The sequence below is a fragment of the Raphanus sativus genome, chromosome 1, assembly GCF_000801105.2.
Source record: "Raphanus sativus cultivar WK10039 chromosome 1, ASM80110v3, whole genome shotgun sequence".
Classification (NCBI taxonomy): Eukaryota; Viridiplantae; Streptophyta; class Magnoliopsida; order Brassicales; family Brassicaceae; genus Raphanus; species Raphanus sativus.
This window is the reverse complement of record NC_079511.1, coordinates 25,509,217-25,531,183: the sequence shown is the minus strand read 5'-3', so window position 1 is coordinate 25,531,183 and position 21,967 is coordinate 25,509,217. Positions and strand designations below refer to the sequence as shown.

At 37.1% G+C, this 21,967-nt stretch overlaps 2 protein-coding genes and 1 pseudogene across 7 annotated transcripts; 1 reads left to right on the top strand and 2 right to left on the bottom strand.

Annotated features, from left to right (window-relative positions):
• Position 1: 1 nt before the first annotated feature.
• Positions 2–3,175, bottom strand: LOC108815328 (probable GTP diphosphokinase RSH3, chloroplastic; annotated as a pseudogene).
• A 14,109-nt stretch (positions 3,176–17,284) lies between these two features.
• LOC108849812 (uncharacterized) lies at positions 17,285–17,832 on the bottom strand. The gene has a single exon (XM_018623419.2). It carries the CDS (start codon positions 17,767–17,769, stop codon positions 17,392–17,394), a length of 378 nt encoding a protein of 125 aa, XP_018478921.2. The 5' UTR covers positions 17,770–17,832; the 3' UTR covers positions 17,285–17,391.
• A 1,310-nt stretch (positions 17,833–19,142) lies between these two features.
• Positions 19,143–21,720, top strand: LOC108837924 (uncharacterized). Of its 6 annotated transcripts, none has more exons than XM_056985625.1 (10): positions 19,143–19,354; positions 19,465–19,586; positions 19,705–19,808; positions 19,876–19,995; positions 20,103–20,198; positions 20,290–20,439; positions 20,532–20,666; positions 20,778–21,168; positions 21,250–21,340; positions 21,489–21,720. In XM_056985625.1, the coding sequence occupies exons 3-10, from the start codon at positions 19,740–19,742 to the stop codon at positions 21,520–21,522; spliced, it is 1,086 nt and encodes a 361-aa protein (XP_056841605.1). In that variant the 5' UTR covers positions 19,143–19,354; positions 19,465–19,586; positions 19,705–19,739; the 3' UTR covers positions 21,523–21,720. The 6 variants fall into 6 exon arrangements, with proteins under 6 accessions (XP_056841605.1, XP_056841632.1, XP_056841660.1 ...); XM_056985652.1 differs by having other exon boundaries at positions 19,442–19,586; XM_056985680.1 differs by having other exon boundaries at positions 19,143–19,586; positions 19,714–19,808.
• The last annotated feature ends 247 nt before the right edge of the window (positions 21,721–21,967 follow it).

Genomic DNA, 21,967 nt, shown 5'->3' with positions numbered 1-21,967 from the left:
AGATTGCAAACATTCATCATGTCAGATGCAGTTTTCTTTTGTAGCCTATATATGCATATTTATATATACATTGTTTTCTTGGAATCAACAAAGATACAAAGGTACAACAAATCTTTCTGAAGCAAATTATTACACTATATAACAACTTATATACATACATATAAACAAGGCACCCTGTCTGTGACTAAGAAACAGAAGAATCCGTTAGCTTCCCCATCCAACCATTGTGCCAGCAGCTGCACGGTGAGGACTCGAAAAGGCGATCCCTCGATCATACATCCTTTGAATCTCCTCTCTGTATTCAGTCAGAGATTCGTCAGGTATTGCTGGAGTCACCTCCGCCACATCTCCCATCTTCAGCTTGCATTTCAGATCACTTACAGGTACCTTGTTTAGCCTTGGCCTCAGCTCTTCCTTTGACCATCTCGAGCTCCCTGGTCCTTCTCTGCTCAACAGGTCCGAGACCGTGGAGCTAGCAGGGAACTCTTGCACAGTCATCTGCAGTTTTTAAGCAAATTATTATGAGGAGAAGAAGTTAAGAGGATGTTTATAAGCAGCTAACTAACTAAATAACTAACCTTGTCGTTTTCTATTACAATGACATAGACCGGTCCTTCTTGGTTACCGTTAGGCTTATAAGAAAACGGACAGTCTTCAGCGTGAGAAGGGAAACTACACAAGGGCTGGGAAGAGCAGATATCTTTGCTCATGGTTTCACAATGCCAGGTCACAACCCATCTTGCCCATTCAACCATCTGAACCACAAACGACGAGTGTTTGCAGTCACCTCCTTCCTTGTACCTCCAGTGAGCTGCAAACCCAAACTCTGCTTGCAAATGCATCTCTTTGGTCCGTATCTGAACTTCTAGAGGAATGCTTCCATCTCCCATCACTACGGTATGCAAAGACTTGTACCCATTAAACTTGGAATGAGCGATGTAATCTTTCAGCTTTCCGGGAACTTCAGACCATAGCTTGTGAACCACTCCTAAAGCCTTGTAGCAATCTCTCTCATTGTCAACAATCAAACGCAGACCATGAATGTCGTGAACCTCATCCATGGTAAGCTTCTTCTTCAACATCTTGCAGTAGATACTATACAAGCTCTTGTGCCGTCCAGAGACTACGTGATAAGAAACGCCTTCCTTCTCAAGCGCTTGCTCCGTTTTCTCAACCGCGGAAGTAATCATAGCTTCGTCGAACGAGTCCTCGAGCATGGCTGACATCTCGTGGTGCTGGTCAGGATGAAGATGCTTGAAACAGAGATTCTCAAGCTCTACTTTTCAGCTGGAGATTCCCAGCCGATTAGCCAGAGGCGCAAATATCTCCAGCGTCTCTTTAGCAAACCTTTGCTGCTTAAAAGGTGGCAAAGCGTAGAGCGTCACCATGTTGTGCAACCGATCAGCTAACTTAATAAGAACGGCTCTCGCGTCTGCTATTGCAAGGAACATGGTGTGGAGACGATCCGCTTCAACGGTTTTACACGCGGTGTTGTTTTCTCGAGCAAGTTTACTTAGTTGGCTAAGCTTAGACACCTAATGCAATAACAACAACAAGACACTAATTAGAGTGTCGACCATTTAAACAACGCTTAATGCAATAATAACAAGTCAAAACACTAATAAGAGTCTCAGACATTGAAACACCTGATGCAATAACAAAGAGTCTCAACCCATTAAAGAACAAAGCTTTCTACTTTATAGGAAAACACGTCTGTCTCTTTACTTAACTGGCAAAGCTTAGACAACTAATGCAATCACAACAGAAAAACTAAATTCAGAGACTTTTCAATCATTAAGAAAAACAAGACACATCCATGTCTGTTTCTTGCACTCTTACCCTTTGGACAAGATCAGCAACTCCAGAACCAAAAGTTGTGAGGATATAATCATAGCTCATAAACGAATCATCTAACGTATCATGTAGAAGCCCAGCAATCACAACGGTGGAGTTAGCTCCAATATCAGCCAGTAAGATAGCAGTCTCAACACAATGTTGCAGGTAAGGGTCACCATTAGCTCTCATCTGATTCAACAAGTCATCCAATTAGTATTCAAAATCCCATTTAGCGGTTTAAACAGTTGTAAATCAGTTTAAATCAGTTAATTTAAGTAAACTAATATTTATACAAATTTGTCTAATTTCTTTTGCTTTAATAATTCATCAAAATAATTTTATAATTAAAATATCTTATAAATGTAAAAGAATTAAAAAATAAATCAATATAATCAGCCTAATAATAAAAAAAAACAAAACTTTGAAAAGCTATTCTTGATTGATTGAAACCTGTCCTCTATGAGCGCTTTCTCGGCATCATAAAAAGATTTGATGACAGACTCATCATCTTCGAAGATTCTGTGTTTCAGCTGAGCACGTCTAAGCAAGTCTCTAGCGTATGGTTGACGTCTCTCTCCTCCTTCATCATCGTCGTCCATGGCGAATGGAAGCTGCTCATCGAGGAGAACAGAGTCTGTCTCGTAGTAGTCAACGCACGAGCCTACCGCTTTCCTGATGAAACCGTTGAAGAGTCTGGTGGAACCTGCACGGAGAGAACTTCCTCCGACATTGAAGGTTCTAACGGGAGGGCTGTTGTTGTTGGATGAGATTGGACCGTGGAGGACTGAGACAGGGCTTTGGTGGTGGTTGTCTCGTTTGAGGTAAGAAGAAACTATGAACTTGGTCGGGGAATAAGACAAGGAGGCGGTTCGATGATGGTCATCGGTTCGTAAGGAAGGTAGTTCTTCACCTACGAGGGTTGGGTGTGAAGCAAAGGAGGAGGAGGAAGGGGATGATTTGAAGAGCAGAGAGAGACCACCGATTGTGGTGGAAGAAGATGAGGATCGGGGATTGAGATCGAGGTCGCAGGAGACGTTGATCTGGTGTGGCGTGGAGCATACGGTGCTCGGTGGGCTCGCGTAAAGCGCTATGGTCGTTGCTACCACCATTGATGAAGCTCTCTGCTTTTTTGAATTTGATATCGGAAAGTTTCAGTTTTTAGATATAAAATTAGAAACCCTAAAGAAAATAAAAAAAAAAGAACGAATTTTTGAAAATTAGAAACCGAAAAAAAACAAAATTCAGAAAATTGAAGAAATTTTTTTTTGTGAGGGAAATTGAGATGTTTTTTTTCGTCTCTACTTTTTCATTCTAGAACGAGAAAGAATCTATCCATCTATTCTTCGTGTTCGTTCTTATTCATCATCAACCGAAGCGAGACTGAGCTGAGCATGTCAAATTACTTAATTACCCTTTTTGTTAACCGGAGATTACTGGCTTTGAATATAAGCTGATTACTAGATTTTGATCCGCGCTTTTATCTTTCTTTATTTTCTTTTTAAATTGATAAATATTTAGTAAATATCATATTTTCATATATTTATTTTTTTATAAAAAACTTAAACTTTTTATCTTTCTTTATCGTGTTTCATTTTAAAGGAGAATAGGCCTGATCACAATATTCGGACCCGAAGAACCAACCCGAAATCGACCCAAAAACAGGGTTCCGAATCCGATCAGACCCGGAATAAATATTCGAATGAGTTCTAAATTACTATGTTCGAAGAACCGTTCCCGAATCGAGAACCGAATAAGTACCCGAAGATATCTGAAATATGAATATATATCTAAAAATATATGTTATAATTATATTTATAATTATTTTAATATTTTAAACTAATATTATAAGTCAACTATAATAGTTATTTTCGATACTTTTGAGTACTTTTGGATAAAATATGATAGTTTGGATAAAAATCTACCAAAAAAAAACTGTATAGAATGGATATTTTTGGTCACTTTTGGTTATTTTTGAGTAATTTGGATACAAAAATTTGAACCGAATCAAATACTTTGGTTACTTTGAGTACAAATAACCGAATCTGTTTTAGATATTTTGGTTATTTGATTATTTTTAGGTTCTTATGCATGATAACCGAACCCACCCGAATCCGGAACCCGACTCGAACCTGACCCAAAATTTTATAATATCTGAATGGGGTTTAATTTCAAAACCCAAAAAATCTGATATCCAAAAGAACCGATCCGTATCCGAATGGGTATCCGAAAGTCCAGGTCTAATGAGTATTTATGTTTAGAAAATTAAATTTTATTTTCTTCATACCCAAATAGCCCAAGAGAGATATGATGTGGGCAGTGGGCTGAATCAAAAAAAGACCCAATATAGATGTGTCATTAATATTACTTGATTGCCCTTAATGAAATATGAAATGTTAGTAAAGAAAAGTGCATTTTTGAGTAAAAAGACTAATAAAATCCTGCTTGTATAGATGATCAACGTCGTAATCCATTATGATCTATGCGGAGTACTAGTTTCTGGTATTTTTATCAATCATCATCATCGCGCTGATTTACCCAAAACAAATAACAGTAATTTTGATTACTTGGTAATAATCTTCCCGGAATATTTATTACATCTAATAAATAAAAATTTATGATTGTCATAAAAATCAGCAAATGGTCGGATGTGGGATCCACCGTGGGGGTTGTAATTGTAAGTGTGTTTTTATCTGGTTGGGATTGTTTTTATTCGATGAATCTAGTATTTGACTATTTGGTTTATAAGGATGAGGAATCTCTATTTCTTTTTTTCTTTCTCGGTTAGGGAATTGATAATAATACAAAACCCTAATACGTTCGTTGATTGGAAAAGGAAATTCGTCAACATAACATGTTTATGGCATTTGTTTGTAAAGCAAAATATAAAGAGATAAATTCCAATAACCAACACCTATGAGGTGCGCAGGGTCGGCTCTGAGCCAAACGTGATGAAACATTCGTCAACCCCCAAAAATTTTAAAAAAATTTACATGAAAACAAACTCCCAAATTTGTAAAAAAAAAAATCAGCCCCCAAATTATCGAATTCCTTCTTGACTTGTCTACAGTCCCCAAAATTTCAAGGCCGATCCTGAGTTGCATAATATCATTTTAGGTAATTGTTCGTTGATCTTTATTTATTACATGTAATAAATATTACGGCGTTCCGGATAATTGATAGTGAGGTGCATAATATCATTAGGGACAGGAAAAACAAGAGGTCGTTTAATAACCTCTTGTCTTACTAGCTAGTTTAAAATTGTCATTTTAATCAGTTTCTGTAAACAAAAACTACTACTTCCTCATTTTTATTCTTTTTTGCCGCAGAAGTATGTTACCTTAAGACTGCTACTTTTGTAAGTTCCTTTTTTTTTTGTCAGCAGCATTACAGACTCATATAGACTCTGTGAACCAAACTGGAGGATCTGCATCCATGTGAACGACGTAAGACGATTGCTTCCTTGCATTGCGTGCTTGACTGTCCGCCTTTTTGTTATTCGTCCTGGGTACATGGACAACCGCTGAAGCAGTAAAACTCCCCCTTAGACTTTGTATGTCTTCCAAGTAATTTGCAAAGGCTGGCCATTCATCTGGTTCCGAAACCATCTTCACCAACTGCGAGCAATCCGTTGCAAAAGTAACACTAAACTGTCTTAAATTTCTCATACGTTCCATTGACCAAATAGGAGCCTCAATCTCTGAATGTAGGGGAGAAAGACTCGTCCTTGTATTCCTTGCACCCATTAGGCCCTCAAAACCAACCAGTGTACTGTACCACCTCTGACCTGGAAATCTTTCTTTTTCCTTCCATGAACCGTCTGAGAAACACCAACGACCTGGGATAGCGGGAATTTGTGGTTCCACTAACGCCGTAGTTGGTACATGTGGTTGATTGATGGTGTTTTGTGCATCCAACCATATCCGGGATTCAGTTTCGGCTAACTTAAGAGTTTCTCGTGGATCAATATCCAGATTGCTAAAAACCTTATTATTTCGTGCCTTCAAAATATACCATAAAATCTAGGCAAAATGATGATCATCAATTACTGGGGGAACCCGCCAGAATAAATAATCCATGTTCGCAAATAAGGAGTTGCTAGGAAAATTCATTAGATTTGATAGAATCCTCGAAAGAGCCCACACTTGCGCTGCTCGTGGACATTCAAAAAATACGTGATTGATTGATTCTTCATGATCTCCACATCTAATGCATCTATTATCCCCTTTTATTCTTCTTGCTGTAAGGTTCTTCATAACCGGTAGACTTCCAGACAACATTTGCCATAGGAAGTGCTTCATTTTTGGTGGGCATCGTATTTTCCAACAATAAACCTTCAACGGAGTGATAGATGGACCTAACTGAGGTAAGACTCGTTCCCTATCAGGATACACACGTTCAATCTGATAACCCGATTTAACGGTGTATATTCCATTATTTGTAAGTTCCTTTTTTCATTTTATATGATATTAACATGTTTAGCAAAAAAAAAAATAACCAACACTTAAAAATGGAGTTACCAAATTTTGAAAATCTAACCGCACAAAACCAGAAAATATATATGAATAAACGACAATTAATTTGTAAATAATTTTAAAACATGAAAAATATAACTATATTTGCTAGATGATAGATTCTCGTTTGAGCCTCTCATTTGTATTAATCAGTGTTTTTAAGCTATATATTTTTGGATAATTTAGGATATAGTGTGTCTGACCAAAAATTCAACCGACTAATTAATAAAAACCTGGTTATCAGCATCAGATGAACCCGATTGTTCAAAATATGAATAAAATATTTATTTCACTTGGTAATACAAACAAATTTATCTAAGATGATAGGTTTCACATTTGGAATATTAACATCTTTCCAAATCTATCGTGCCATTCGACCATAACTCTTTACAATTTAGTCCATTTCAATGGTTTTTGTTGTTGGAAATTTCACTTAGTTCCCATCTTTTTTTTTTTTTTTTTTGAAGATTTTCTGAACAAAAACTTGGTTTAGTGTCATTTACTTAGTTCCCATCTTTAATTGTAGCTTTTAGTTTTGGATGTGGTTGTGTTCATTTGGTTTAGTTGTTTTTCTCTCGAAGTTTGTTTAAAATAGTATTTTCATAATTTTTGAATCTGACAATTTGTTTTCTCTTAGACAAAAGGGTATATCTAACAATACATATTATTTTCAGTAAATAAGTTTTGGAAAAGTAAGATATGAAATCTTGGCATAAAACATATCGCAAATGATGTTAGACAAGGACAATATGGAAATTTCAGATAAATTTTATTCAGCTTCTAGGTGCTAACTTCGATTTCTTCATGAATACTAGCTTTTTTACAGGTATTTTTCCCTTTTGATAAGGACACCGACGAACTCTCGAATAAAAACCATCACTGCAACAAACACAATTACCATGTGGCGTTAACTGGACAGAGTTAAAGATGACACGTGTCACATTTGGCGGCCAGGTCAGCAATCACAGTCTGGCTCAGCCTCCGTGACTTGTGGGAATCGTTTACCTACTACATAAATCAACGGCCATGCCTGAATCTTGTGATTAAAGGCATCGCCGTTCGATAGATATACGGACAATATAGTGTTCTTACGGTCGCAACTCATCAATATTGTTGGAGATGGGCTTACCACAGGCCCATTAAAAGCTAAGCCCAAAATCATGTCCGGTCCGTCAAGCAACAAAATGATATTTCGCTAGAAGATAAAACGTACTTTGCTATAAATAGAGAGTGTCAGAGTCATTGGAGTTCATTCAGAAAAGTACAGAAAAGGAGACCCCACTACTAAAGACGAGCATCCACACTTGGAGATCGTCAATCAAACCACACCACACCAGAAGCCTTTGACGACCTGCTTACTCCGAGCAGCTCGTCTTTGATGACCGCACACCAAATTATATAGATATTTGTTTAGACTATTTGTATAGACGAGCATCTCTTATTCTTATAATTGACGAGCTTTGTTTATTCTTAACTATTAATACGAAAATCTCCATCCTTTACATCATTTATAAAGTACAACACCTCACACCGAATATGGATACAACAAATATCAACACCTGTTTTTTTGTATTTGACTTTCGGTCGAGAACAAAACAAAAATTTGGTAAATACATCAATTAAGAAAACAAAAGTCGTATTCTTATTAGTTATTACACACATGTGATATTGTATTCATAAGTTCATATGTACACGTGTAAATAAGAAACCGACGAGTATCGGATCTCTTCTTCAAATATAGTTTTGGTTAAATGAAAAAGAAGTGTCATTTCGTGAAAATGTGTAAAAGAGGGATTATTCTTAATAAGAATTTCTTATATTAAGAGGTGATTACTTTAGAAGCAAAAGCGTTTAGAGTCAGCGTGCAAACTTAATTGAACCTTACCACCCATGACCCAAGCCACGTTGAACTCGAACCTTTTATCCTTAGGTCAGGCAACCACGTAATAGGTAACGTACATGCGAAACCGAGTATACTTAATCTCATAATTTTACGTTTAGTTATTCATTTGAGTACAACCAATAGATATTCTTAAACACTTGAACCACCAATGTTATGCAACAGCACAGAAATCTCAATCAGCATATAATAATCCTCCATGTGATGAAGTTTCGAGGCTGTTCGACATTGTCGAAATGCAAAGTCCACGCTTTGCTCGGATTTTATTTTGAATCCATGCTAAATTAAAGAATTTGAAAAGATGCTTACTGCACTATCTTTGAGAAACTCTCTTCTTTCTGGTGAAGATGGAGAACAGAGACGAACACCACCTGCGTTAAGAGACGTCCGGTAAATATTACCGCTACGTAATACCGTTGAATCAAATCAACGTTCGAATGTCTTTTATTAGAGATATGATTGTGATCTTATAGTTAATATTCACGCTCCTCTGTTTTAAGAAACTGTTGTAATTAGTTTATGTCTAAAGTTCTTGTATATAAGGCCTATAGCATTGTACATTATTCTCAAGCTCAATACAATCTTTACATGGTATCAAGAGCATATCGATTACCCTAATATTTTTTTCCTTTAGCCGCCATCCCCATTTTTCATCGTCTTCTTCTCTCTGTTTTTTAACTTCACCATGGCTACAGTGACAGAGGTTGTAGACGACACCAAAACCCTTTTCAATGTCAACATGGTTAATGTAACCAAACTGACCTCTACCAACTTCATGACATGGAGTCTCCAGATCCATGCTCTACTCGATGGCTATAACCTTGCTGGTTATATTGACGGCTCCCTTCCCGCACCGGAGCAAACCGTCACCGCTGACAACGTCACCACCCCAAACCCTGACTACACGAGATGGAGACGCCAAGACCGTCTCATCTACAGTGGTCTTATCGGAACGCTCTCTCCTTCGATCCAGACGCTCGTCACTAACACGAAGACGTCCCTTGATGTGTGGAAATCGCTCAGCTCCACTTACGCGACTCAGAGTCGTGGACACCTTCAGCAGTTGCGCCTCCAGCTCAAGCACTACACCAAAGGGGACAAGACCATTGATGACTACATGCGTGGTTTCACAAGCCGGTTCGATCAGCTAGCTCTTCTCGGAAAGCCTCTGGATCACGAGGACAAAATCGAGTTCATAATCGATGGGCTTCCGGAGGAGTACAAAACCGTTGCTGATCAACTCGAGGGTCGAGAAGTCTCACCATTCATCGTTGAGATACACGAGAAGCTCATCAACAAAGAGGCGAAGCTGCTGGCTCTCGCTCCTCCTGTGTTAAGTGTCGTTCCTGTCACGGCGAACATGGCTACCTCGCGACCCAAGTCTCACCAGACCCAGCAGTACCGTGGCAACAACAGCCACAACTGGAACAACAATGGAAAGTCGCAGCAGTACAACAACGCCTACAAACAAGACAATCGTCAATCCAAAGGCTATCAAGGACGATGTCAGATTTGTGGCATGTTCGGTCACAGCGCCAAGCGATGCCCTCAGTTGTTCCCTCAGCAAACCTCTGGTCCTTCTCAGACGCCATTTCGTCCCTGGCAACCGAGAGCCAACATGGTGGTCGCTTCTCAGAACCCGATGAATGCATGGTTGATGGACTCTGGCGCCACATATCACCTCACCAGTGACCTCAACAACCTGTTTCTTCATCAGGCGTACAATGGCGAAGACTCGGTTCTCATTGGAGATGGAACGGGTTTATCCATCTCTCACACTGGTTCTCTCTCTCTGCCCTCTAACACTCGAAACTTGTTACTCAATAATGTTTTGTGTGTTCCTAATATTAAGAAGAACCTCATATCTGTCTATCGCCAATGTAATGCTAATAGAGTTTCGGTTGAATTTTTCCCTGCTCACTTTCAGGTGAAGGATCTCAGCTCGGGGGTTTCGTTAATCCAAGGCAAGACCAATGATGAGTTGTATGAGTAGCCAGCCAAACCATCTACCCTTCAGTCCTATTTTGCTTCAAACCCGCCCAAAATAACCATGTCTAATTGGCATTTCCGCCTAGGACATCCGTCTGCTTCTATTCTTAAAACCATTGTTTCAAGTTTTTTTTTACCTTGTGTGCAATATGTATCTCAAAACTCTTTATGCCCAGATTGTGCTATCAATAAAACTCATAAATTGTCTTTCTTTCAAAACACTATTACATCCTCTCGTCCCTTACAATACATATATATAGACCTTTGGAGCTCTCCAGTTCTCTCTGTCGATGGATACAAGTACTACCTAGTACTCATCGATCACTTTAGCCGATATACATGGCTTTACCCTCTTAAACAAAAATCCCAAACCAAAGAAATCTTCAAAACCTTCAAAGCCTTAGTTGAAAACCACTTCAACACCAAGATTGGAACCTTATACAGTGACAATGGAGGAGAGTTTGTGGCTCTGCGATCAGTTCTAGCAGAAGCTGGTATCAGTCACTTAACATCTCCTCCCCATACCCTAGAACACAATGGCATCTCCGAAAGGAAACACAGGCACATTGTTGAAACCGGCCTCTCTCTTCTCACACACGCCACTATGCCTCGCTCCTACTGGACATATGCCTTTGCTACTGCTACCTACCTCATCAATCGCCTACCCACCCCTGTCCTAAAGATGGACTCTCCCTTTCACAAGCTTTTCGGAACCAAGCCAAACTGCTCCAAAATTCGTGTCTATGGATGCCTTTGCTTTCCCTGGTTACGTCCGTACACGTCTCATAAACTAGAAGAGAGGTCTACTCCCTGCGTCTTTATAGGCTACTCACCAAGCCAAAGCGGATACTTGAACCCAACACCGGTCGCATAAATGTCTCTCGACATGTAAGGTTTGATGAAAAAGTCTTCCCTTTCAAAACACCTTCAATCTTGAAACCTCCCACTCCGACCCCACCTGAAACACCTTACCCAACACATCTGCCTCCTGTCTTCACTATCCCTCACCCACAACCAAACCCCACGCCCGTACCTGAGCCACCACTCGTACAACAAACGGAACCGCCCAGCTTGGATTCTCATCTGCAGGTGCAGGAAACTTCATCGTCACTCAACAGCAACAACGACGCCACCGTATCTGCAACGCCGTCGATGCCGCTTGCTACACCACCTACAAACTCAGACACAGCCTCGTCTCATACCAGTGTAGCTCCTGCTCCGTCATCATCGGCATCACCAACACCACCGCCCTCACCGTCTCCGCCTCCTGCGCAGATCAATAACCATCCAATGCTCACGAGAAGAAAGAATCAGATCAGTAAACCAAACATGAAATACAACTATGCGGTGGCTCTGTCTTCTCTCATCCCTGCTAAACCTCAGACACTCGCACATGCACTGAAAGACAAGCGATGGCGTTGTTCGATGTCTACGGAGATGGATGCGTTTGCGCGCAATCAAACTTTTGATCTTGTTCCTCGCCAGCCTCATTATCATGTTATTGATTGCAGGTGGCTTCATAAGAACAAGTTCTACTCCAACGGCACACACAAGCTCTGCAAATCAAGACTGGTTGCTAAAGGATACAAACAAGAGTTTGGTCGAGATTACACTGAAACCTTCAGCCCAGTCATCAAAGCAACCACACTCAGACTAGTACTTGATGTCGCAGTCAGCAACTCGTGGCTGGTGCAACAGCTTGACGTCAACAACGCCTTCCTACAAGGAACCTTGACAGATGAGGTTTACATGGAGCAACCTCCTGGTTTTGTTGACACTGACAAGCCAGATCATGTATGTCGACTCAAGAAGGCAATATATGGCCTTAAACAAGCTCCCCGTGCCTGGTATATGGAGCTTCGAAACTTTCTTCTCAGTCTTGGTTTCTTCAACTTTCTATCGGATACATCTCTATTTGTTCTCCATCGTGGCAAAGAGACCATCTACCTACTCATCTATGTAGATGACATCTTGGTTACTGGGAACACTAAATCAGGGATTCAGAGAATTCTTCATCTACTTGCAGAGAGATTCTCAGTTAAGGACCCTGAAGATTTGAACTACTTCCTAGGAGTTAAAGCACACCGATCAGACAAAGGACTTCATCTCAATCAGCGGAAATACATACTTGATCTCTTACACAAGTATGACATGACAAACGCCAAACCTGTCACCACACCAATCGCGTCATCTCCACGGCTGCATCTTAACTCCGGCACACTACTTGCAGACCCTAGCAAGTTCAGAAAACTCATCGGCAGCCTCCAGTATCTTCAATTCACTCGACTTGACATTGCTTATGCAATAAACAAGTTGTCTCAGTTCATGCATAAACCCACTGAAGATCACTGGCAAGCCGCCAAACGTATACTGCGCTATCTAGCCGGCACTCCTACTCATGGTATCTTCTTCTCGGCTCAGAATAAACTGGTACTCCATGGGTTTTCAGATGCAGACTGGACAGGAGACTCAGATGATTTTGTCTCGACAAACTCCTATATCATCTATTTGGGACAACATCCTATCTCTTGGGCTTCTAAGAAACATAATGGTGTTGCTCGCTCCTCTACGGAAGCTGAATATAGAGCATTTGCCAATGCAGCAGCGGAGATTGCTTGGATTTGCAATGTTCTTGCTGAACTTGGTATTCCTCTCCTATCACCTCCTATACTTCAATGTGATAATGTTGGAGCAACGTTTCTCTGCGCAAATCCAGTCTTTCATTCTCGTATGAAACACATAGCTATCGACTACCACTTCGTACGCGGGCAAGTTCAGCGAGGAGCTCTCAAAGTCTCTCATGTCAACACCCGTGACCAACTGGCTGATGCCCGGACTAAACCACTCCCCCGTGCGCGATTCTTGGAACTGAGAAACAAGATTGGAGTTACTTCGAGCACTCTATCTTGAAGGGGCGTATTAGAGATATGATTGTGATCTTGTAGTTAATATTCACACTCCTCTGTTTTAGGAAACTGTTGTAATTAGTTTATGTCTAAGGCTCTTGTATATAAGGCTTATAGCATTGTACATTATTCTCAAACTCAATACAATCTTTACATCTTTTACAATCGGGTGAAACATTTCTGGACCTTTTAATGGGTGTATGATCAGAGACTGATCATGAAATGATACGGTTAGGGCCCATTGTTTAGTACTAAAATGTTGAGCTATTATTAATCTAGCAAATTTTATAGGATCCATAACAGAACTAAGATTTATCAAATAGTCTTTTCAAGGCACTTTCATTACAAGATCTCAATATCAACAATACATATATTATTACATTTCATTTATTGGAACTGTTACTGTCTACATATTAATCTATATTATTAAAAGAGAAGTACACATTAAAAATAACCCTTAGTATTTCAATTTATTTACAATGGTATGCCATTGGAAAATTAATTTAAGTTTCCTATTTTAATGCATGTCTTTTTCACTTTAATTTGAATTTCCTATTTTAATGCATGTCTTTTTCAGTTTGATTAATGTGTTTCCAAAAATAAAATGGAACTAAAAATAAATTCTAAAAACTGCAAATCAAATAGGTAGTTTCCCGAGTCCTAAGTTATATATGTGCATTCTACATTATACTTTCGATTCCCACTTATATTATACATTTATTTTTTAACAGTCCAATAAATTATTATCCTGACTCCAACTTCTATTACACATATAGTTTTAACCGTCAAATGTCCAATCACCTTACATATATGGTATAGCAAGGATATAAATTTCTACAAATGTTATATAACCGAGATATATACATCTATATTTCTTTATATATAAAATTCGAACCACCTATTCAAAATCTTTTTTTGCTAGGCTAGATCAACAAACCAAATTAATAATTAATTATGAATCCAAACAGAATATATTTCCAAATATATAATCAATATATAATATTACTAAAAGATAAAATATATAAACTATTAAAATGTAGACAAACAGTTTAAATATTAGATGGTACTAAATGTTTCCAAATCAATTTTTTCTCTTTACTTCCGAAACAGTTCATAATAAATAATATATATATAAAGATATATTTTGAACAATTATCATTCAAACTATAGCCATGATTTTCTCTAACTATCTATATTTAACTAAATAATAAATTATCTATATTTTGTTTCCAAATAAATTATTAATTACAAGATTTGCAGAATACTCAAGAATAAATGCCAAATTTTGTGAACTGAGCGTTTTTATATTTTATAAATTTTATAGAATTTTAAAAATCATTGTATTTTAAAAAAATGTATGTCAAATTATCATTTTTTCTATTGCATACTAAGTCATAGTTCTTTATTTCTTCATATTTAAAAAATCATACATTTTTTCTATATCGTATATAAATCACTAATTAAATATATCCAATATTAGTCATACAATAGATAGTTTAACACACAAAACATGATTTTGTTAAAATAATACAACCAAAAAGTATTAATACATTATTTACTACAAATAAAAAGAAACTAAAACAATAATTTAATACCCGTGCGGTCGCACGGGTCAAGGTCTAGTTTACTTTATGATTACAGTCTTTGTTGGCTAAATTCAAAAGTGGAAGCTAACAATTAGTAACTCAACCAACATTAGTTTTCTTTTTCTTTTTGATAATTGTGGAGATCCGGTGATCGAGGTCAACAGATTAGTCCCACGAGACTCACAATACTCTACGTATTCTTGCGATTTAATGTTAGTACGGGATTTCGAACCCAGATCCGTATTGGGATCGTAATTCCCTCGAGACTATTAGCCCTACCGCCATGTGGTTAATATTAGTTGTTAGCTTAGCGATTCTTTTTCTTTTTACTATTTGACACATGATATATATCCAAACAGAAAAAAATCCAACGAGCATTATTTATTTATTAGAAACACACAAATAAGAGATAACTGTTCAATGTATTTTATTTTAAATTGATTTGTTTCTGCTCCCAGAAAGTTTGTGTTATGTATGGAAACTTTAACTTTGTAAATTACTGTTAAAAGGAATGATTAGTAAAATCTAAAACAAAACTTTTTGACAACTGATAATTTAGTCGGTGACAATATATATAACTGGAAAACTAATAACTAATCATCCAAGTTGGTTGCTTAAGCATAGAGATTCTATAAAGTAATCGTCCAAAATCTGATTAAATATTTCTAAATTATATAGGGAACCAACGAGTTTGTCATGTAATGGGTGTACAGTATCGATAAAGATCTGAATAATAATGATAGTTAGTACTAGTATTTTATTCAGCTCAATGCCAAATTGCATTTCCAGCAAGGTACGCACCTTAACTCAATCCCTTGACAAGATATCTCCTAATCACGTTACTATATACGCGCACACACATTTGAAAGATTGTGTATAGATATCTATACTATTAAAGCAGGATTTTATTGTGCTTTTTACCTAAACATATCCTTTATTTAACTAACATTGCTTATTTCATTAAGGGCAATTAATTAATATTAATAACATATTTTTATTAGATCATTTTTCGGATCCAGCCCACTGCCCACATCATCTCTCTTGGACCATTTGGGCCGATTAAGAAATCAGATCCAATTCTTATTTTTTTTCCAAATTCAAATAATTTATTTTCAACCATTATTAATATTTTGTGTAGTGAACAAAAATTAATAACTTAATTATTATGGTTTTTCTTTTTAATATAATTTAAGCATTCATAAAAAAATTGAATTTTTTCATTGAAAAGTATAAATTTTTATTAAAAGTATATAATTTTTTATTAAAAAATTAACCACATAATAAAATTAATATATCAGAATTATACCAACTTAATTCATTAAAAATAAAGTTTAATTTTCTAAATATAAATACTCATTAGACCTGGACGTTCGGATACCCATTCGGATACGGATCGGTTCTTTCGGATATCGAGTTTTCGGGTTTTGAAATTAAACCACATTCGGGTATTATAAAATTTTGGGTCAGGTTCGAGTCGGGTCTTTCCGGATCCGAGTGGGTTCGGTTCTCATACATAAGAACCTGCAAAATAACCAAATAACCAAAGTATCTAACGGGTTCGGTTATTTGTACTCAAAATAACCAAAGTATCTGATTCGGTTCAAATTTTTGTATCCAAATTATTCAAAAGTAACCAAAAATATACATTTTATACAGTTTTTTGGGTAAACTTTTATCCAAAAATACTCAAAAGTATCGAAAATAACAACTATAGTTAACTTATAATATCAATTAAAAAATTTAAATAATTATAAATATAATTATAACATATATTTTTAGATATATTTCGGATATCTTCGGGTACTCATTTGGTTCTCGGTTCGGGTCGGATTCGAGACCGGTTCTTCGGATATAGCAATTTAGAACTCATTCGGATATTTATCCCGGGTCTGATTGGGTTCGGGATCCTGATTTTCGGGTCGGTTTCGGGTTGGTTCTTCGGATCCAGATATTGTGCTCTGGCCTATACTCTTTTAAAATGAAACACGATAAAGAAAAATAAAAAAGCTTAAGTCTTTTATAAAAAAACAAATATACAAAAATATGACATTTACTAAATATTTGTCAAGTTAAAAAAATAAAGGAAAATAAATCAAAGCGCGGATCAAAATCTAGTATAAGTTATAACATATACATATGTTTGTAAATTGTTTTTTTTTTGTTAGTCTCTTGTTTTATCAAAATATTAATACTAGAAAGTAGAAAATATCTTTCGTAACTCTCACTTAATCATTATTTTTGTTCAACTAAAAATGTTATAGCTTTGCTTTAAATATTAACAATATCATTCTGAAATACATAAGCATGTGAACCGAATTCCAACAAATTTCTCAAAAAAGGACAGTAACAACGATAAGTCCAATTTCTAATTTTCTAATGAGATCTAAGATACAGTTCCAAATTCGTCTGAAATTTTGTATAACTAAACAGTAACAACTTAGTTTTCTTATAAGATTTGAACCCCCGGACCAACGTATTTATGCTTTGTTCAGTTTATAACCCATATATGCTACTAATACCAATGTCAAATCACAGCGGTCTCATGATTCCAGGAAATACGAAATCACAAAATGATTAAAAATTAGTTTATAAGATACAATTACAACAACAATAAAGGTAATAAAAGTTTATGAAAATTAATATGAATATGATCATTAATATTACTATCCAGTAAACTGACGTGGTGCTCGGTCATGAACTGACATAGAGGCGAAAGATAAACCAAAACCCGGAACCGCAAACGAAGCCGGTTCGACCGCCATTCGCTTCTGAATCGCTTCAAGCTCAGCTCCTGCGTCTAAGAACTCTTTCACCAAATTACGATAAAACCCGTTGATCTTCTTCACCAGTCTTACGTAGTGTAGTCTCAACCATCTCAGCTTCATCTTCCTGACCATCTTCTTCAACGAGAATCCGCCACGTCGCACCACGTTGTTATTCCCGCCAAGACGCACTACCTGTGACTTTCTACGGCGGATATGAATCTTCCGGCGATTACGAGACCACCGGAACATGGAGGTCGCAGCGATGCGAGGATCCATTTGGTTAGTGAGAGAAGAAGAAGGAGGATGGAGAGATTATGTATAGAGAGACATATTGAGAAACTAATATATATATATATACATATACATTTTAGTTTTGGGGTCAGTGACCTTGCATGTGACATGTGACATTTTATATAAAATAATATTTTCGTTGTCTGAATGATTGATGCAATAGCATTTTTAATGGGGTTTGTTAGCATGTACAGTTTTGGTAAAGGGGATATGGCCTATCACGACACTTTGACATAGAACTCAAGTGGACCACACATCAGACTCTTATGTTTTGTTTCAGTATCCAACTTAATTAATAGTCAGATACCTTGGAAACAGGAAGCAAATTTTAGAAAGCCCACGTAGAGAGCATGAACATGTCTTCTTCTTTATTGTTTAAAGATATACCTGGTTTTCTTCTTTGTATAAACAACATTATTGACCAGAGAGTGCAGATTTTCTTTGGCAAGAGAGTGCAGAGTTTGTCTTTATACTTTAATACTACTCCCTCCGTTTCAAAGTTTCAAATTATATGATATTTTAGAAAATTAGTATTATTTTAAAATATAAGATGTTTATGTGTATTTCAAGTTACTTTTAACTTTATTGAAAATTATTCAACCAATTAGATTTTTTTTTTTTTTTTATAATTGATCGAATGATTTATATAGTTAATAGTAGTTTTTAGAAGTAACTAAATTTCTTAATCTTTGTGCAGTAATTATATAATGGACGGGATAAGGCAGCTCTACTGGTTAAAGTCTTGGAGGCCAATTGTCATGCTTCCGGGTTTGACGCCAGCCGGAGGCGAACTGCCTCTTCTATGTCACTATTAGTGGTATTAGGCATCGGCCCATACTAATGCCCTTCCGGGTGAAGTGGGCCGCTGCCTGACCGGACCCAGGGAATAACCCGCGAAGCGGAGAACCCTCGATTATCAAAAAAAAAAAAAATATATATATATATATTATATATATATATAATATAATGGATACCTTTTCTACAGTAATTATGTATATCAGTATAAATTGCTTATCAAACTAAACGCATTTAACGTATTTTTCCGGACTAAAAGCATTTAACCTTTACGGATTGATTGAAAACTTTGTTTAGAACTAAACATAAGTTCAAATGCAATTTTAAATCCCAAATTAACGAGAATTAATTATTTATCGTACTAGCTATAGCTAATGTTTAAAATAATTATTATACACATATAATTCAAGAGCAAACTGATCCGTCATAACAACAGAAGGCGCACACCCACACGTATATCTACTTATATAAAATAGACTTTCAATCACTCCTAGGCTATCCACATAGGATGCCACGTCATTAACTCACACTCTGTAAATGTGACACGTGTCCGGTTGCTATAAAACGCAACACTTCATTTATTCAGAAATTATTTGGGCTTTTATCGTTAGCGTATACGGCCCGGAAACCCTAAAATCTAATGATGCCAGAAATTGGAGTTCGTTTCTCTTTTTCCTTCTATGGCGAATCTGCGACGCCTTAGCTTATGCCCTCTCTGAAACCAACTATGGAGATCTGAGATACTAACAATGGAATTTCGAGACGTTTATTCAACGTAACGCGTAGCTGTTTGAATCTTTAATCCCGATGTTTACAATTTTTGGGGTTCATCTTCTTCTTCTTCTATTTCTGAAACCAACAGTGTTCTTCTCCGTTATCTGATAGCAACAATGGAGATTCGAGATACCAACTATATATGGAGTTTCAAGTTGTTCAATTGACGTGAATCATATCTGTGTAAATCTTCAATCCCGACGTTTTGCCTTGCGCTCTAATCAATCGAAACGGTACGAGCTATTGATACATCGCTTTATCATACTTCTTGACTCATGTTCGTAGTGTTATACTTCGGCTTGATCTGCAAAGATTTGTCCATTCTGAAATTAAATCTCTTATACAAATCAGGTTTCCCAGGTCCTTTTCTCTTGCAGAGTGAGATAATGTCTAAGCCGAAACTATTTGTCGATCCAGTCCCAGAATTACCTTTAGCTCTTTTGGATCAAAAGGAGGTAATGTTTTGGAAAAGTGTCTCATTATGATGGGTTCATTTGTTAATGTCGAACTGTTCGCTTACAGGCTGGTAAAAGGCTCTTGCTTATCACAAACTCAGATTATCACTACACAGACAAAATGATGAAGCATTCGTTTAATAAATTCCTTCCCAATGTCATGGACTGGCGAGATCTTTTTGACATGGTGAGCATTTTTGTTTCTGCATTTTAATCATAAAGCAGTTTTATTAACAGAGAGCAGTTTGAAAAATATTTTTTTTTTATTTATTTTGAACTTATGTTTCCACATAGGTGATAGTATCTGCGAGGAAACCAGAGTTCATCCAGATGTCACATCCTTTATACGAGGTTGTGACGGGAGAGGGTTTGATGCGTCCATGTTTTAAGGTTGAAACAGGTGCTTTCTCATTGTTTGATAATAGTTCTATGGAGAAAGCTAATTTTTTTTTGCCTTTACTTCAATGTTGGTCTTCCACAGGAGGTTTGTACTCAGATGGTAGAGATTTCACCCAATGTTCGTGGAGATGAGATTTTGTATGTTGATGACCACATCTACACTGATGTTAGCGGCTCTAAAGTCCATCTCAGGTGGCGAACTGCACTGATTTGCCGTGAACTGGAAGAAGAGGTTTGGATATATTATGTTCTTAACTAACTATAGTAGATAGTTGATAGAACTTGGAGTAGCAGAGGAATCTGGCGTGTTCTTTTTCTTTGCAGTGTACAGCTCTAATTTGTAGTCGTGGTCACCGAGAAGAGTTGATAGAGCTTCAAAATCGAAAAGAAGTTGTTGGGGATCTCTTTAACCAGATTAGGCTTGCTCTTCAAAGACGAAGCAAAGGCCGTCCTGCTCAGGTTTGTTCATCTCCTTACAAGATCTAGAGTCCTGTTCTCTTACCAGATAAGAGAATACAGATTTGTGATGGATATTGCTTATAAAGGTGTTGCTTTCTCTTTTCCTTCTAGACCCTCGCTGCTACCAACTTGGATGATCAAGAACTGACAGAGACCACGCAGAAGCTTCTCATTGTAATACAAAGACTAGATGACAAGATTTGTCTAATGCTTGAATCAGACGGCGAGCTCTTCAACAAAAGATTTCTCTTAAAAAGGGGCAACCTTCCAACATTCCGTCGTAGACTCGCCGCCGGGACCATGTACTCCATATCCGGTTTCGACGTTGCGAAGCGTGCTCAGAACGTCCGCCTCTCCGTCTCCTCATTCCTGATCCGGTTCACTGACACCACATCATTTGAAAAACTGATTGAACCGGTTTCACCCTTACCTCAGGAAGGCTTTCGGTTCCGTAATCAAACCGAGCTGGTCGGACTGGCTAACACGAACACACAGTTTCCGGGTAAAGTATTTTTGAGTACATTTTCGGTTGTGTATTCGTATACATCATGTACTAATCTCGGCGATCTACGTTTCTCCGCAGACATCATTGGTGAGATCACTGCGGTTAAGACTACGGTGACTGAACCTCCGGAAGATAAAAATCGCGTTATGGCTACGGTCAAACTGGAAGGGTATTTATTATTTATTAATTTTCCAAAACAATGGTTATCTCGCATTTTCTGAGCTACTAACTTTACAGATATTGTCAGAATAAGTAGAATAAAAATCTGAGGCCTTATGTTAATTGAACTCCATTGATGTTGTTTCTCTCCTCTGCAGTCATTGGCTCATGATTCTCCGCTTCCTGATGTGAGTACGGAAAACTAGCGGTGTTTTGCTCAAACATGATGTAATCTTTATACGAAGAAATGTGGATAGAGGTGTAATAGTAGAAATTCCGAAGCTCAAAGCCTCTATTTTTGTATAAATGTGTAATATTCATATTCTCTGAACTAAGTTGAAGCTGGCCTTGGGTTGTTAGCGTAATGTTATTGCTTTGATTTCTTGAGTACCTTTTGTGTGCTTCTTAGTTTTTGCTTCAGTCTTGACATTAGAAACAGTGTGTGCAAAAACTATTTGAAGAAAACATTTATTAACTAAGCATAAGAAAGAGACATACTTTATGTTAACCGTTAAATCTAATATGACTAAAATATTACCATAACTTATGTCAACCCGTAGATAAATTTTGAACTTCTTAAAAATTCAGACACTATATGTTTTTTTTTTAAATTTTTGTTATGCTTTTACATATTAAA